The 18,395-nt window shown below is 40.0% G+C and overlaps 1 protein-coding gene across 9 annotated transcripts in view; it reads right to left on the reverse strand.

Annotated features, from left to right (window-relative positions):
- Unc80 (unc-80 homolog, NALCN channel complex subunit) overlaps nucleotides 1-18,395 on the reverse strand; it is a 191,109-nt gene that overhangs the window by 87,129 nt on the left and 85,585 nt on the right. For 6 of the 9 annotated variants that reach the window (XM_057761417.1, XM_057761416.1, XM_057761415.1 and 3 more), the window contains 5 exons: nucleotides 14,405-14,540; nucleotides 10,429-10,562; nucleotides 7,320-7,485; nucleotides 2,266-2,469; nucleotides 387-487 (listed from right to left, as the gene is read on the reverse strand). In XM_057761417.1, coding sequence (XP_057617400.1) covers nucleotides 387-487; nucleotides 2,266-2,469; nucleotides 7,320-7,485; nucleotides 10,429-10,562; nucleotides 14,405-14,540 — 741 coding nt within the window. The remainder of the gene's footprint in view (nucleotides 1-386; nucleotides 488-2,265; nucleotides 2,470-7,319; nucleotides 7,486-10,428; nucleotides 10,563-14,404; nucleotides 14,541-18,395) is intronic. The other 3 variants (XM_057761422.1, XM_057761420.1, XM_057761419.1) reach the window with 1 other exon arrangement.

An 18,395-nucleotide genomic window follows, 5' to 3' on the forward strand; every position in this document is an offset into this window, starting at 1 on the left:
TTGTAGATGAGTACAACATATTTATACCAACTTGCTATTCCTGCCCATTTCTAACACAGAATCAAGAATGACACTGACCTTGCTCGCAAGGTTATAGCAATATGTTTAAAATTGACCACGATGCCTGACCTGTGTCATTCAGGACAGTTGAGCATTGATGTAGCTCAGTCCCTCAGAGTTTTTCCTGAGGTCTGGTGACCTAGAAGCTAGTCATATAACAAAAGACCTTACTTAGTTAGTCCTCGACACAATCCAGTGGCATAATATTTCCACTTTGAATTGAGAGCTTCAACTAAAATACGAGGCTACACTTTCTGTTGGGAGCACACTTATACTGACAGTCTAGGAAGGTTTTGTTCTAGAGATCTCCCAAGATGGATACTTACATGAAGCCATGACATGTTTCTGTGGTAATTCTCCTCTGTGCCGGCAGTGCTCATTCCCTCAGGCTCAATGCTGGGTTCACTGGCACTCCAAGGGCTCCCTTCTTCAAAAAAGAACACCAAGAAAGAGTTCAATGTTCAGTCTCCCTGGAGAACACGCTGGTATGGTGTCATTGTCCATGCTTTTGAACCAAGGGCAGACTCTACCATGGCCCAACAGGTTACAGGGCATAGGACTTTTATAAGAAGATTATTAAAAAGAGCTGTTCCCTAACCACAAACTGGACTGGCAAGTACAAAGACATTGGTGATCTCTGCTATGGTGGCTTCCAATGTTAAGACATGAGAGCAAAGAAAAAAAAAGAGTCAAGTCCTTGAGATGAGCCAGTTACATATTGAGTGTGCCCAAATCCATTCCAGGCTGCTCAGACTTCACAGTTGTAGCTAACCGGGGACACAAGCTAACCTGCACTTATATCACAGGGCCATGATGCCTCCCTGGGCTTGTGGTTGCATCTGCACTACTGTTATAGACATCTGGCTTTGCTATGGAGGCTATCCAGTGCTGCGAGGGGGCCTTGGAAGGATTTTGGTGATTTGACAGCAATTACAGCCAATTGCAAGGAAGCCTTGTGTCTTGTCTATGGGAAATATAAAGGAGATCTCTCCATCTCATATACTACCCACAAAGCCTTGCCCTCAAATCCAAAAGCTTCACAGATCCTCTTTGACAACAAAGCTGCATCTCTAGTCTGGTTACTTTGACGTGAGTGGTGAGGATGGGTTGATCAATTCAGATAATTCTAAACACTAACTGATGATAAAGTTATATTCACCCTGCAACAACAAAAATCACTCTGCCCTATTATCTCCTTGAGAAAAAATAAGCTGAATCTTAACTAATGCATAAATTAGCTATTTTTAAAGGCGAGGGTGGGTGGATGTAGAAGCATTTTCTATTTTAAACTTCCTTTGATTAGACACTCTGCTTCTGTCTGACAGACTTTATCGATCATTTATCCACACTTACTGCTGCCTTAGAAGTGGAGACTGATTGGTAGGGAGAATGTTCTTGAACATGTACCGAAGACTTAATTCTAGGCAGCTGTTGAGCTCGACACTTATCCTTCTTATTCTTTCCTTGTCTGTCAAGATGCCCAAATACTGGACAACCACATTAGGAGATTTGGAGACTCTTCATGTCCTACAGAGGTAATCTATGACTTTCAGTGCTTTGACTGAATGTATAGCTCATTCTGTACACTTGACACATTTTACAAAAGCATCCTTAAAGACAGACTATGAAGATCATGAATAAACAACTATTCCCACCAGATGGTTGGTGAAAACACACCCTTGAGAAAGCGGCTGACCCACTGAGAATTCCTAGGTTTCAGGTCCAAACAACCACCCCTTCTCAGTGATTTTTGTTTATTTGTATTTTACTGTCAAGTGAAGGCTACAGTAACAAAGTTCAAACATTTGACTTTCAAGGTCCTAATGAGTAGTATGGATACACAAGTACCTGGGGTTCTAAAATTGTCCTTGTTGCCAAAGCAGTTTCTGTTCTCTAGTGAACACTTTCTATGCTCAAAGTTCAAAGTGTGGTCTTTGAGTCAGCAGCATCAGCATCACGGGGAAGCTTATTTCAAATGTAGAGTCTTGGATCCCCACATCATCTGCTGACTCGGAGTTTGCATTTGGACCGACTTACACATGCACCTGCTCAAGCGTCAGTGTGCTTCTCTACAGAAGGAGTCGTCTAACCTTAGGCTCTGGTCTTGCTCTGTGTACATGGGATGAAATGGACTTGGCTGTTCCAGGACTTGAGTCCTGCCTTCTTACCCCCCACGTCCCTGCACACCCCACTCTTCTATGTTACCTAGGTCAGTGACAGTGTCCCTGCTCTGGGACAGCTGCAGCTCCTCAGCCTCAGACTCTGAGTCCTGCCGTGATAACTTGCTGCTCTTTAAGCTGCCGACTCGGCGGATGCTGGACAAGGAACCCCCCTTCTTCACCTGGAAACTGCGGGTTCCTTTAATCTGGAGCAGGCGAGAACCTCCTATCCTGATCTTCCTGCTGGGAACTGTATTGAAAGAATAAAATAGGGCTTTCCCCGCTTAGTTTCCCCCAGCCATTTTATATCCACATTCTTCCCAATTTGTCCCTGACCAGCCAACTCTTCGCTGTCTTGATTGAGCAGCATTTCTGGCCTTGCTGCCAGCCCCCAGTCACCACGTTTGGCCAGGCAGGAGGCCAGGATGACCAGGAAGGACTGGTGCAGTATCTTTCTTGGGCAAAATGCACATTGTGGCTGGGAACAATCTGCTCTCACTCTGGCCCAAGGTTCATAAGCATGAGTGTGTTTACACAGCACCATCACCATGAAGAGCTACCACATTTTAATCACATTCTTATTCGGTTCAATAGAATCACTCTACCGCTTTTGCTTTTCCTGTGAAATGGGACTTACAGAATTCTGACAACTGCCATCGGAACCCTTGTCTTTAGAGTAATCTATTAAAAAATAAGCACAAGAAGTGGCCTCTCTCTGACAGTCAGAGCTGTGTGTACTCTGTTCCTTAGCAAAGACTTTGAGGGATTGCTTCTCAGGAGAATGCTGTATGTGCATGCACATTTGTGTGTTTGAGGTAGCTCTGTTTTCAATCATTTAGGGATTTCATATCATCCTCCTTTTAATCAAATATTTAATGACATGTGAGTATAAATGTTGCATACCCTGAGATATCTTACAGTTTACATGGAACAAGAATGGGATGCATTCATTATTCATGCTTAGTATTCTGGAAGAAACAGTCACCAGGGTGGAAATAAAATGGTGAAAGAAACACGTTTAAGCTTCAAACTCACTTTATAAAAATCAAAAACACAATTATTTTTTTAGGTAATGTATACATTTTTCTTTTCTTTTTAATTTTTCATATTATCAATATCATTTTTATAGTTATAGGATAAAGCAAAAATTTCAAGGTTCAAAACCATTAGAAGAAAGGGGCTAGCCTTACACACTTGTCTTAAAGATACAAGATTTCCTATTCAATATTTAAATCAAACTTGTGAATGTATTTTAAAATCAGGAAGTTCAAATTTTAGTTTCAGGTTTCTCCCTTTAAATGCTTACATGAGCCAATAATAAAACTCATATCCTTTAAAATGTTAGTTGAATGTAACTTTTGATTCCATGTAAGGAGGTCTGAAGAATTCATAAAGAAGTGAATGTTTAGTCTCTGGATTACTCTTGTGACTGAAAGAGTCTAGAATTACCACTGCTCTGCTTATTACAGCTTCTTGGGGCTTCCTGAATACACCTGAATAGAACCGCACATCTGGAAGAATTTCTGGCAGCACAGCTGGATAAATGCCACAAAAGCTATAGTGTACAATGCTGTATTTTGATTAACACACAAGATTCACCCAACTGTATTTTTCAATATTGTTTCTAGGTTTAATTTGAACTTCATAGCTAATTATTTTTAATGACCACTATTGCAATTTCATGTGCAAGTAGATTGAGAAATAAAGAGTAGATTACAGTGATAATTCTTAGATTTTATTTTTGTAGAGGTGCATACTAATGCCTTTTGTCTGAGTTTATGATACTTTTTAGGCTACAAATGAAACTAAATAACCTCAAATTAGTGGGATCTGAAAAAGACTTAACGTTGAGAAATTGTTCTAACATAAAAGATAATTGGAGACCTCCTGCAGTTTGAAAAATTAGGGTTCAGAATTACAACATCGATTACTTACAAGGGACATAGTGAGGAGAATTCAGGCTTAATGTCGCTCATGAAATATGCCATCTGAGATTATAAGCTACTGAAACATAGAGACCATATGCTATATGTCTCCTAACAATAAGAACTAAAATCAAAATGAAACAGATTCATCTGATGTGAATAACACATCTCCCTTTCCTTACGGTAGCATTAGCAAGTCCTGCTAATATCACAAGCATTCGAAGTCCTATTACCTTTTCCCGGGTCCAGTGCAGCTACCTTTAACTGTTCCTTCCTCCCTAGCTTCTACACATCTATTCACATACACTGACCCACAACCTCCAACATATTTAAAATATAATTACAATTTTAAGCATATCTACCAGACTCTGCCTGCCTCTTATCTTTCTGACCTATCTCCTGCCACTCCTCCCCAGTTCCTTCTGAAATAAGTTTGTTAATCTTTTCGCCCTCCTCCAAATGCTCTAAGTTCACTCTTCACAACATCCTTGGCTTCATAGTTGCCTCTGTGGGAACACTCAGTCTTCAGATCCCTCCATTACTGAAATATCTCAGGGAAGTCTCTCAGTTTAATGTCCATTATTAGGACCTTCTCCGACCATAGCTCTTCCTATATTCTAATTTGTTTTACTTTCCATATATCTTTAGAAAGTCTGGCACTTAGTGTTACTAATTGCTATGCTAATAGTGATATGCTTTTAGCTATGGATTAGTATGAATGGAAATAGATGCGGGTACACGCTCTTGTTGATGGCTGCCTTCTGGGAACTTGTAATAACTCCTGGTATAGAGCAGGTGCGCAGGAGCTGCATGCAAAACGAGGAGATGCTTCTGTATTTTGAAATACCAGTTTTAAGTTTGTCTTTGGGGCAGGAATAAAAGTATTTTGTAGATTCTGCCTAGAGATCTTGGGCAGATATTCTCAATTTTTAAGAATAAGTTCACGATCATTTTCTTTGGTAGAATCTACTTGTTCTCAAGTTACTAACTTCAGGAGCTGATTTTTTTGCTTTTATAAAAACAGATGGTATAACTTTTAGAAAAAAAATAGTAATTACACTTATCAGTGTCCCATTGTCACAATTTATATTGGCTGTAGTAGCTCATGTGTTTGTCAAATGGCTTATGGAATATTTACAAATCTTTAGAGATACTTTTGCCAACTAACGTAGAACATTTTAGGGTTATATTCTCATTTTATTCATAGTTTTAGGTTTCTGTTATCTATTTATAAGACAACATTTATGTATTAACATAGGCATATTGTATAACAAAAATCACTAAGCATGTGAGAGTTTTATCAGTAAAGACAGCTATATAAATAATAATGAAGTTGACATGGCTTTATAATTAAGCCAATCTTTTGCTTTATAAGATGATGTAGAATTTGTTTAAGCTTAACTGGATATTTGGAATTTTTATTTGATTTTGATAATAATTGTAACAATAACTTCAAATGGTTAAAGACTACTTTCCAAATTAAAGTATTGTTGGTATATGTTTAAAAATGGAAGTTACCTTCATTGGATACATATACAGTAAATATTTTAAATCACATTGGCTTAATACTTCTTCATGTATATAAATTACATGAGACTATTTATTTTTCTTAGAACACAACCTCTGTCATCAAAATTCAATAGGATATCATATAATAATATTTATATTTTAAATGTGGTAACATTCTGCTGTTGAAATATTCAAAGCTTCCTCATTGCACCCCCATTTCTTATAAGACAAAATATTTTGTGTTTTGTCTATATAGAACCATGCCACCCATTGATTAAAGTAATCAAATATGCACTCATTCATTGTCTACAGGACACTGGAAATTATTTCAATGTACACAATCAACTTTCTACCAAGATACACAGATTTTTTTAAAGATATAACTCTTTACAAAAAGCATTGAAGGACAATGAAATTTTAAAACTAAAAACTTTGGATAGTGAAGGTGACATTTTAGGGGAGCCTTACTTAAAACCGACGCTGTTCAGGCCTAGCTGGAGTTTTCTGTGTTGAGATCTGACTTAGCTGCTCACAATGTAGGACGATAAGGATGGCAATGGTACCTTAACATGCTCTTTCATTTGCTCTATGTATTCATCCTATGTTTTACCTGCACTGCCTTAATTAAAGCTCTAAGGATATAGCACAGAGGCTGTTCATCTGACTGAATAGAAGAGAGGACTGGGGATTTAAAGGCAAGTCATGTATACATGGCCATACAGAGAAGGGCCATATATTACCCATCTTACTTGGGTCAGCTTCACACTTTGACGTATGTGAAATTGAACCTAGGGTTCATCACACCAAGTGACAGCTGAAATATAATGGCTCTTGCTTTTGTCTGTGACCACGTAAGTATCAGCAGCAAAACATGCAGAGTATCTGCTATTACCTAGTCAGGCCGTAAAGAGGGATGAGGAAGTAGGTCAAGGTATAAGCTGGACAGTCCTGAAGAGGAACTCAAGACAGGCCAGCTTCATACTGTTCTAGCTGATTTCCAAAACTAAGGTAGGCATTTCTACTTGGCAGTTGTTGAGCTTGTGGCTTTTTTATTTATTATCTCTTACTCTATACATTATATATACATGAGTCTTTGATCCACTTCTGAACTGGTGTGTCATTAACAATCTGATGCTACAGAAGACAGCATCCTGTAAAAAAACATGGACACTGACAAATTTGAACTGAAAAGTAATTAAGAAATTTGAACTGTAAATTTAAGTTTTAACCAGCATATTTTAGCTATATTCTTTTTCACTACCAAAGAATTATATGTAGTAATCAGAGTGACTATATACATATATTTTATTGTCTCAAAGTCCTCTGTCAAGAAACAGTAAAGTGATAAGGGATTACTGCAAAATAGTTGAATTTGGATGTTTTCCCTTTTGTATTGGGTAATAAAATAACAGGTCATCTTAAGGCTGATGGCATCACATTCATTGTGGTCAAGGGAGAATTGCTGAACTAGGCATTGAGGCCAAGGCAGTCTAGATACCAAGTTTAACCTCTAACTAATGGTGTTTCCTACCTCACCGGCTGTGAAGAGTAGGATCACAGTGTGTGAAGTCAAGAATTTGGGCACACAGTTTTGTACTTTAGACCGCAGGCCAAATACTTCCTGTGAGAAAGGCAGAAACATGAAGCAACCCTTGCGCTTCCCTACCTTTCTTCTCCTCAGCACCTGCATCCGACTTGAGGGTGTGGCTGCTGCTGTGGAGAGAATCTTTGGAGTCTTCATTTTCATCCAGAACTCCTGCGAAGCTGATCTTCCTCTCATATCTGTGCCGGTCCAACTCGGGATCCAGACGGAGCCTGCAGCTCTCCAAGTCCTGAAAAGGCATAGAAGAGCATGTCCATGCTGGGTTGTCCTGAGACAAAAGCCAGAAAACTGGTCTCATGGTCCTCTTGTCTCTGCCTCAGCTTCCCAAGTGCTGCAATGATAGGCAGGAGCTTCGCTGCTCCTCCGACTGCACTGATATTGTGGCAAACCTCTATGCATTCTGAATCACATTTGATTACACTTAAAATTTCCTTATTGCTCATTTCAAATTGTGGTCTTGAAAAAATATTCTTGATTTGGAAAACAAGTGTTCCCTAACTGGTAACTTCTTATGTGTTTTATCTTCCACTAAACAGGACTTCGAGCTAGCTCCTTGACCTTCTAACTCTCTGTCCAATGTCTTAGGGATGTCATTGGCACTTATATGTTAATTGTATGTCACACTTTCAATTTGAATATGATAGGTACAATGGCATAGGTAAGAAATGATCCCTTCTCTGAGAAACTCAGAATTCTAAGATGGAAGATGGGAAATAATACATAATAAACCCCAAGTGTAGGACTTAGACATCAGACACGGAGACAACAGTAATAGAACAGTCCCTAAGATAGCTAAACCTTACATCCTCAGGGCCCGAGAATATGTTGTTTTACACTGCGACATGAACCTTGGGGATACAGTTAAAGCTAGTGACTTTATGATGAAGAGATTATGCTGTGTTGACTAAGTGGACCAAATTTAATTAATTACATGCATTCTCAGAAATGGAGGATCTTTCCCTGGCTATGAACAGAGGGAGCTTCAATATGCTTCTGAAGATGGAAGAAGGGGAGTGAGGTGGGTGCAGTAGTTTCTAGAAGGTAGAAAAGAACAAGGAGGCAGGCAGATTCTTCCGCTCCCACAGAAAGTCAACCACACCACTACCTTGATCTTAGCTTAGGAAGGCCTATCTTGTACTTTGCAGCTGAAGAAAATGGAAGATAATATTTGGAGTAGCGGGAGGGGCTGCCATTCAAGGTAAACCTTGATTGAAGTTTCTTAGTACATAAGAGTGAAAAGTCAGTTCAGGTTTAGGAAAATGCTTGTATGGGGCCAGAGCCTCTATGGGTGACTTTGTACTGTGGGTTTATGGGAAAAATTGGAGGGAGGAAAAGGAAGGGAGTAATGATGTAAGTATTTCATCATCTCACAAAGGAAACAGTAAAAGATATGTAAGCCTACACTTAACAGTGAAATGCTGGTGTAGTGAACAGACGTTCTCAGAAACCTAGTTCAGGGTGAAGAGGACATGCTGTCACCTGCCATTGTATGTCTGGGCTGCGATTCTTGTCTTAGGCTTTTTAGGTTCCCTTCTTTGCACTCCCTGTATTTCTTCTAGTTGGTTGTACAGTCTCTACTTGTCACAGGGCCATGCCATTTTAGCCTGGCTTGTGATCCTTTGAGAGCTGAGCTTCCTGCCATTTGCTGTCCTGACAGTGCCATGTTCTCAGGCTAAAAAGACCTGATTGATTTAGAAAACATGAAAAGTTTCACTTTTCACTGACAGGTCTCAGTCCAGCGTTGATCTTCCAGGGGACATGATTATTAAATTTTCCTCAACAGATATGATAGATTCCATGAAACAGAATTTGCTCACTAACAAGAGTCATTGTGGTAGAACTTTAAGAGTTAAAAGGTAGAACAAACGACTGAATGAAACAGAAATCCTTGCATATTTCTACCAGAATTGCGGCTGATCTGAAAACGTGAAATCAGATGTATGCAATGCTTTTCTGAAGATTGCATTAATAAGGAGGCTAAAAGGATTGGTACTGGAGAGTGTTGACAGGTTTGATGCTTTGTCTGGCTGGACTTTAAGCGCATGGATCGTGGTGCCCTGATTTGACTTTAGAGAGTATTCTCAAGAGCACGATGAAAACGACAATTCAGAAAAGTGAAGGCCAAGTCAACATGATGTCACAGAGGGCAGTAGCTGGAATTTCCTCTTCCAGTAGTCAAAGGGTCCAGTTTCACAGTTCCGGAGAGGGTAGTTTTCTCTTAAAAACAAGCATTTCATTCATAAATGTTTCTAATTTGAAAATATCCATTCTTTTTAGGATGTGAGGAAATGAGTTTTCTACAACATTGGAAAACTAAAACCAGAGGCTGTGCTCCATGGTAGGGGAACACTGACTCTTTAATCCAACCTCTGGCCCCACCCTAGGATTGGGGTACTGACTTATTCATGCTGTTTGGCTTTAAAACAGGAGAATGGGTTCTAAAAAAATGGAAGTTGGTGTGACAGTTTGTGGAATAAGCCTTGTATAAAAGAGAAGGTTTTGTCCGGCTCTTCAGTAAAGCTACAGGCTGACTGACGAGAGGACCATTGGTTTCCATCAGGGATTCAGAAGCCCAAGGTGTTCGCTGTTACCGCACACCCTGAAGATGTATGGCCCTGCATAGTATTTCTGTCTACAGTGAAATAAATAATTCCTGGCACCATGACTGTATTTTATGTGCCTATATGTTTATTGTGTGTGTGTGTGTGTGTGTATGCAGTGTCACGCTCTCTGTCTACTCATAATCCACAAGAAATGCTATGAAATTAAGTACAAGATTGGAAATTCTGTAAATCTAAACACTGAGGTCATTTATATCATACTATTAGTCAGAAAACTCTGGAAGCAAGCACATTTATATGAACCTAGAAGCTATTCATACAAAAAATCAGCTAATGATTCCTGAATAATGTTGACCATAAAGCTCCTCATTGTTTGTAAGGTAAAGGGATACAGACTCCTAGATATTTCCATCAAAATTAACGGTGATCATTGGGCATATGCTGTTCCTGAAAGTTCTGTCTCTAGTGATTTCTGAAGCCCTTAGTTAAAATGTTAAATCACAGAATGTACTTGACCTCCAAGCATTTAAAGACTTTGGGAGTACTGAAACCCAGCTGTAGTTCATTTTCTCCAAATAGCCTGGCTATCGACATATGTTGCTTTAACATACCGCTAGAGGCTCAGTGCGAGGTCTAGGCAGGCAAGAAAAGGTCTCCCTTAGGAAGGTGGTTATCTCCAGGAGAAGCTGGCAAGCTGCCATCTTCAAGGCAAAGGGACAGCCACATTTAGAGGGGTTCACAGTACCTAAGAAAAGAAAGAATTCTTCATGAGAAGACAAACCAATAACAAATAGAGGGTCATGGTGTGATGGACCTACATGACATCATGTAATATTAATCTACTCATGAGAATATTTCCTACACAACCTCAATTTACCTACTCCTGTTAGCATGACCTGAGCATGCTCACCCACCTCTCTTCTTCTACTTGACAGTTGTATTAACAGGTGCTTTGCTATTAAAGTGTCGGACAAGCGAAAGTCAATGTTTCTGTTTAGAGTACATATGGCAATACAACACAGCTCAAACGTCACAAGAAGACTGCTTGTGAAAACAGAATTAAAAGTCGTCCTGTGGTTAGTCAGTTCTTAACTGTTTCTGTGGAGACCTAAATTCCCTTCTGCTCATTTCAGGAAGGGGCATTTGTTTTGGGGATGTTTGTCTTCTGAGAGCTATGAAGCTCTTTCAGCTCTAGTTCAATTAGTGTGGGTGCAACATAGATATGAGAAAATATGTCACCTATACTACACTTTTTTAAAAAAATATTTATTTATTGTGTATACAATATTCTGTCTGTGTGCATGTCTGCAGGCCAGAAGAGGGCACCAGACCTCTTTAAAGATGGTTGTGAGCCACCATGTGGTTGCTGGGTATTGAACTCAGGACCTTTGGAAGAGCAGACAATGCTCTTAACCACTGAGCCATCTCTCCAGCCCCTACACTTTTTTTGTGATAGCTTTTCTCTACATAGCTCTGACTGTTTTAGAACTCACTATGTACACCAGGCTGGCCTCAGACTCACAGAGATCCTTCTGCTTCTGCCTCCCAAGTGCCAGGATTAAAGGCATGTGCCACCATGCCCAATTTATAGCACGCATTTTAATAAAGCTGTCTTGTTGCAGTTAATACACAGCTGATGTGGGATTCCTTTCTGTATGCTGTGAATACTATTGTTTAATAAAGAAACTGTCTTGGGCCTGCACAGAGAATAGAGGTCGGTGGGGAAAACTAAAATGAATGCTGGGAGAAAGAAGGAGGAGAAAGAGGGAGAAGCCATGTAGCCCCACTGGAGACAGATGCTAGAACTTTAGCTGGTAAGCCACAGCCTCATGGTGATACACAGATTACTAGAAATGGGTTAAATTAAGATGTAGAAGTTAGCCAATAAGAAGCTAGAGCTAATGGGCCAAGCAGTGATTTAAATAATACAGTTTCTGTGTTTTAGTTCTGGGCAGCCGGGATGAACAAGCAGCCTTATTACAACATACAATTGTGCCAGAAGTGACTGATAGTCTTTTACTCTGCCAAACAACTGATGGATTTTAGTCGAAAGACAGATAACGGCCAAGGGAAGAACAGGACATGAAAACTGTCAGGATCAGTTGTGAGACTTGTATTACCATAAACCATGAAGAAACGTTCTGACTAACTTCAGCTTCAGCAAAGAACAAGGCCATGTACTATTCTGCCTCTTACAAAAGAAAGAAAGAGGTAAATGAGATTTCTTAACTGAATAGTATACATGACTTTTTGATACAGAATGTAGAAGTTGGTCTTCTGAGGGTATAAAGTCTATTTTTCCTTCTGCTTTTTTTTAAGAGTTAAAACATGGATGGAAAATCTGCCCCTCATTAAGAATGGAAGAGACAAATTCGCTTTTGTGGAATTTCCAAAAAGGCAGGTGCTTATATTATATTTAGATTTGGAGTGCAAGGTTAGCTAAATCACTCATAACAACCTCATAATCTCTGGAAAATCACACATATCAGTCTTATACTCCATGGAGGATACAGAACTTTAAAAATTACTTAGATGTACATAAAAAACAAGTTTATAGAGAGCATGGTAGTAGAGGCCTGTGTTATCAGCTACTCAGCTGTTTGAGGCAGGAAGATCCCAAGATCAAGACCACCCTGTGCTACATTGGAAGATTATGTCTGGAAAAGACATAATAAAATAAATGGAATAATTGCATAATTATAATAATTTAAAACATTATGTTAAATATTATTAATATTTATAATTAAAATAATAATTATAATAAAAATAATTGAAGAATGGATACTCTGAAAACTTCTGGATTTGTCTTTCCACTCATGAGATTGTCATTCAGACACTTCTTAAACATTCTGCAGGCGGTGAACTTGGCTGTGGTCTAGACTCTCTCCTAATTATTATCTGAAATACTCTGCCACCATGGGAAAAGATGGAGCTCTACACATCCAAACTAAATACTGCTTCACCAGACATCACATAGGAACTAATGGAGCTTTCGCGGTTTGGTGCAGATGGCACGTTGCCACCTAGGGGGGTGTGCTCATTTATTGTTCAGCTCCCTCCACTCAGCAGGACCTCTGAGTGGCTTCTCAGTGCGCACTGTCTGTCTGGCATTCATGGCAACTTCACTAAGTTTTGTTTAAACTAGGAGTGAAATTAAATACCCAGAATTATTCAAAAATAGACTAGATTATCTTCAGAGTTAACTTTTATCATTGGGCTGACACACCCATGTGGAAATTCAGAATTTTATCAATAGAGATGTCAAACTTTTCTTTGACTTCATAAGGTATGAAAAGGGAGTTAAATAATGGGAAAAACACAAAATTCTTGGTGCAAATAGGGAAAAAATACAGAAAGAGTAGAATTTTCTTTGCTTAATATTTAATATTTCCCATCATTATCATTTAGCCATTATTTCATATGCCATGACACAAGGAAGTTGCAGATTTGGTACAAATTAAACAAGAATGACCCTTAAAATATACCCAAAGAACTTGAATTGCGGATGAAGAAGAAAGGTTAGGAAGACACTTCTACTCCCATTGTGGGAAGATACTGACTGCACAGGTCAAACTCGAATTCACACCGAGCAAATGCCTCTCACTGTACCCTCACTTAGGCTTGTGTGGTACAGAGCATACATATGTACAAAATGATGCTGTAGCAGGATGTAGCAGAAATGTTCTCATCTCTATTTCTATGGCAATTCTCATAGCTGCATCATGGAACAATCACAGCTTAACAAACTTTAAGTTTCTTATTAATCCCGCATCATGCTCTGTGGAACGCATCTCTTGTGTGTGTGGTGTGGTGTACATACTTGCTAGTATAGTTTGTATGTGGATACAAACGTATGTGCATGAATGTGGAGGCCCGGGATTGATGTCAAGTGTCTTTCTCTAAAAGCTTTCCACGTGTAAAATTCTGTTCTAAGATCGGTTCTTTCAGCGATTCAGCCCATCCATTCGGCTAGCCTGACTGACCACCCTGGCCATGAGTTCTGTGGACGTCCCTATCTCTGTCTCCCAGTGCTCCCTCAACTGTGTCTAGCTTTGTAATGGGGCCTTTGAAGACCTAAATTCAAGTCCTCACGCTTGTGCAGCAAGCTATTTACCTCTGGAACGACCTCCCCAGCTTCTGGAAAGCATTTCTTGTTCAATTCTATTGTGCAATGATGTTTTTCTTTCCCAATGTTGTAACAACATAACCCCCCATCCAAAAAAAAAAATTAAAGAAATGAAAACCTTTCTGGGAAAGCAATTTTTTCACAACATTTTCTCACTCAGAAGTTTAGTTTGAATCTGTGGGTAACAGCAAGAACCAGAGGCTAAAAGGTAATGTCTCTTCCACATGCCTGCCGCACTCCGCCCATCTACCTTCTCCCCTGACTTTGGCACATTCTCTCTCTTTCTCTCCCTCCCCCACCTCTGGTTTATGCACATGCGTTCACGTCCACATGCGGAGACGAGGGATGGTCTGTGGAGATGTAGGGAGGTGGAGGGAGTATGAGAGAGGAACGAGGTATTCAGTGCTCCTAAAGCAGTTTCTTACAAGCAGGGGCTCTCGTAGGAAAGGGGGTCTCCTTACTGTCATCTAAAAAGTCTTCCTCCTCATCCTCCTTTCGCAGCCTTCTCTTGGTCTCCTCGTCATAGATCAGGCCGAGCAGGTTAGCGGGGCTCTCACTCTCCCCATGGCACAGCTCGTTCAACCGGATGCCAATTGCCTGCAGTGGAAAAGGAACAAGTGAACCCACAGAGGATGACAGAGCCTAAAACATCACACCACCAGCCAAAGATGGACATGAATTCCCACAAGCCTCGTCAATACTCTGTGTGCTGCCACCACCATCTTTGTCAACAGGAATCTAAAGGAGGAACAGTGCCATCTCCAGAGTCACTAGTTGTAAAGATTTGGAAAAATGGAATGACGCTTTTGTTTGCTTATGAAAACATCTTTATGAATCAAATGTCCACCTTTATTCGAGGTTCATCCATTTTGTAGGTCTAATGTAAGGAAGCATGTTGTCGAATGTTATTTTCAGGTGTGTTGCTTTTGTTTATGCTGCACTTGTTTAACTCTGTGAAGTTGTGATTCTTTGCCTGTCTAAAACACCTGATGGTTTACTAAAGAGCTGAATGGCCAATAGTATGACAGGAAAAAGGAAGGCGGAGCTTGTAGGCAGAAAGAATAAACACAAGGAGAAATCTGGGAGGAGAGAAGAAGAGCAAGAGAACAAGGAGAGGAGGACACTGAGGGCCGGCCACCCAGTCACCCAGTCACCCAGTCACACAGGAGTAAGAGTGAAAGTCAGATTTACTGAAGAGAAAGGTAAAAGCCCAGAGGCAAAAAGTAGATGGGTTAAATTAAGGAAAACTGGCTAGAAACAAGTCAAGCTAAGGCCAGGCATTTATAAGAAATAATAAGCCTCTGTGTATTTATTTGGGAGTTGGGTGGTGGGACCCTCAAAAGAGTAAAAGAACAAAAGAGTCAAAAGAATAAGGAATAAAAAACAGCTAGCTAGGGGCTGGAAAGATGTCTCAGTGGTTAAGAGCATTGCCTGCTCTTCCAAAGGTCCTGAGTTCAATTCCCAGCAACCACATGGTGGCTCACAACCATCTGTAAAGAGGTCTGGCGCCCTCTTCTGGCCTTCAGGCATACACACAGACAGAATATTGTATACATAATAAATAAATAAATAAATAAATAAATATTAAAAAAACAACAAAAAAAGCAGCTAGCTACAGAAACAAGCAAGCTGTGCTCTCTCTCTCTCTCTCTCTCTCTCTCTCTCTCTCTCTCTCTCTCTCTCTCTCTCTCCCCCCCCCCATATGAATGCACAGCAAGTGTGCAGGTATGTGCATTTGTGCAATGTGTAGTCCAGAGGAAGATATTGCGTGTTCTGTTCAATGAGTCTTCACGTTATTCCTTTGAGACAGGCTGTCTCAGTGAATCCTGAGCTAGGCTTGTGTTTGCAAGTCCTAGAGAGACTTGTGTGTCTATCCCACATAAGTAGGAGTGGCCGTACTGGACCTTTTATGTGGGTATTAAGGGTTTAAGCTCAGGTCCCCATACTTGTGAAGAAAGCACTCACACACTGAGCAATCTCCCCATCCTGCATTAGTTATTTTTATCAGAGGGTTTTAGGGCAGTGAAAAAACAAGAAAGCTTTGCTCCTTTGAGTGCTTCTGATTACGCTATTTTATCAGAATATCAGTGCCATGCTAATGAGTTTGGAAGTTGGCAAGAGTTCTATTCCTGTGATTTTATTTATAATATCATTATGGATGCACTTATGGAGCCCTCCCCCTCCCATGATAGCTGTAAGAAATGTTAATTGTTCTTCTGGTAGAGCTTCTAAAACCACATCAGAAGCGGGACTTTTTAATGACTTGGCGTACTGACAATATGGACTCTTAACGTGGCACACACAGAATCAGACTCTTGCTATCTGTTCTTCTGAATCATGACATGTGGTTCCACAATTTATCAAAAGGAATTTCCATAAGAGGTGACTACAGCATCTCCACCCAGTTCCTTTTGTATCCAACTATGTAGACTGCGCAACAATGAAAGAACACAGCCTTAGGAAGGGGTCTCAGGGATAAAGCTAAAACGCACACTGCCTGGGTGCTGACAGTCTTGTGCTCTATGTGTTAATAAAAGCAAACCCCAGCTCAGCCTTTTCTTCCTGTTCCATACTTACAAAGTTCTAGGCATGCAAGGACACCAACCTGTACCCATAAACAGATGTGCAAAGCACACCCAGAATGCTTTCAATATGAGCACGACTGGGTTTTTAAATTTTTTAAATCCCCTACCACCACTTAGAGCTGAGGACTGAACCCAGGGCCTTGCATTTGCTAGGCAAGCGCTCTACCACTGAGTTCAATTCCCAACCCCAAGAACAACTGTTTTGAATTTATTAAACTTCTGGAAATAAAAAGGTCTCCACAAGACCTGGAATTAAGTGACAAAATGCAAACCTCAGGAGACAGTGCCATCAAAAGCTATCATAGCCCCCTCGCCATTGAACTTGCTAACTTCAGAAGTTTTAAAGACACAAAACAAGACCAGAAGCAGCACCGTAGAAGACTTTGTTCTGAGGAAGAGGTGTGATGAGTTCGGAGTGACGCTAGCCAGCTGGACGGCAAAACTCGAAGGAGATTTTTGTTTGTTTGTTTTGTTTTACTACATTGATCATTGTGGAATATTAAAATGAAATAATTTAAATTAAGGCCACAGTTTATAAAAAAACATCAAACCCTGAACCTGCCCAAGATAACATTAATATCTCAATACTAATTTAAGGTTCTATATTTCACCTAAGGCTGGAGGAATGCCTAAGGAGACGTGACTCCCTTCTACATCCATTCATGAAACATTTACAGAGTGAGGTGATTTGTAAGGCGTTAAAGGAAACACGAACCTACAGAAGCTGTTGAAGTGCACTGGTGTCTCTTTTTCCATGTGCCCTGATGAATTATCAACGCACTTACACTGACAAACAGGGAAGTTATGGAGCTTAAGAGACCAGCTGTGGACAGAATCTGATCACGCCTCTTTCTTTCCTTTTCCTTACTACACTCGGAGTCTCCAGGGAGGTGAGAGCGAAGAAAAACATCAAACTTGGTTCCAAGAGCTAGGCATCTCATTGCCACAGACCTAGAGAGGCTGGTGTGTTGACTGACTAGAAAGGGAGAGATTGGTGTTTACTTGAAGGGGCCTGAAAGTTTCTAGGATTTGGGCAGTAAACCAGGTATTCAGAGGCTCACCAGGAAATCACTTAAGAAAAACTTTTATTTATTTATTTTTTTTAAATGAGGGAAATGTGCAGGAAGGCTGGAACGGCACCTTACGACTGGGTAGCCTAAGGAGCCATTTAAGGACTATTGTGCTGCCTGCTCAGGAAGACAGTGAAAAGTCATAAAGCTTTTCTTTAAAAGCTATAGAAGTCTACTGCTTATATAAATTTATAATTTTATATATTATTAATTATATAGCATATAGTTATGTTAAAATATAATATATAATTAAAATATATGATATAAATATAATACCAAATTTATAAAGTAAATTTATAATATGAAGGCAAAAAATAAATGCGCTTTGTGTGAATGTTCTCATTCAACTTCATGACCTCTAATCTTAGAAATGACTTAAGTAAAGATCAGACAATGATACCAACCTAAGAAATTTGAGTTGTAACTCAAGGAAAAAGGGAGGGCTCTAAAACCAATTTTTCCTAGTCAAACAGTTTATAGAATGAATCAGAGAGGACAAGACTGGGGGCAGGGAGACCAGTGTGAACATCCTTTTTTGGATAGATTGTGTCCTATGGAGGTGACCTTATCAACAGTGTGGCTGGGAAGAGTTTGAAGTAATGAGATCTGACCTATGAGACTCTGAATAGAAGAGGTAGAATCAGCAGAAAGAGATTTGGAATGTGCCAAAAGGTGGGCGTGTCACATACTGGTGGTACGTCTGACATGAGCCGAAAGCTCAGACGTAACTGCAGATGAGCGTGTATTTAGGAAGAAGGGTTTTATTTGGTTGAACTGAGCTTGTGGATTACATAAAA

This window comes from Chionomys nivalis, chromosome 2 (genome assembly GCF_950005125.1).
Source record: "Chionomys nivalis chromosome 2, mChiNiv1.1, whole genome shotgun sequence".
Classification (NCBI taxonomy): Eukaryota; Metazoa; Chordata; class Mammalia; order Rodentia; family Cricetidae; genus Chionomys; species Chionomys nivalis.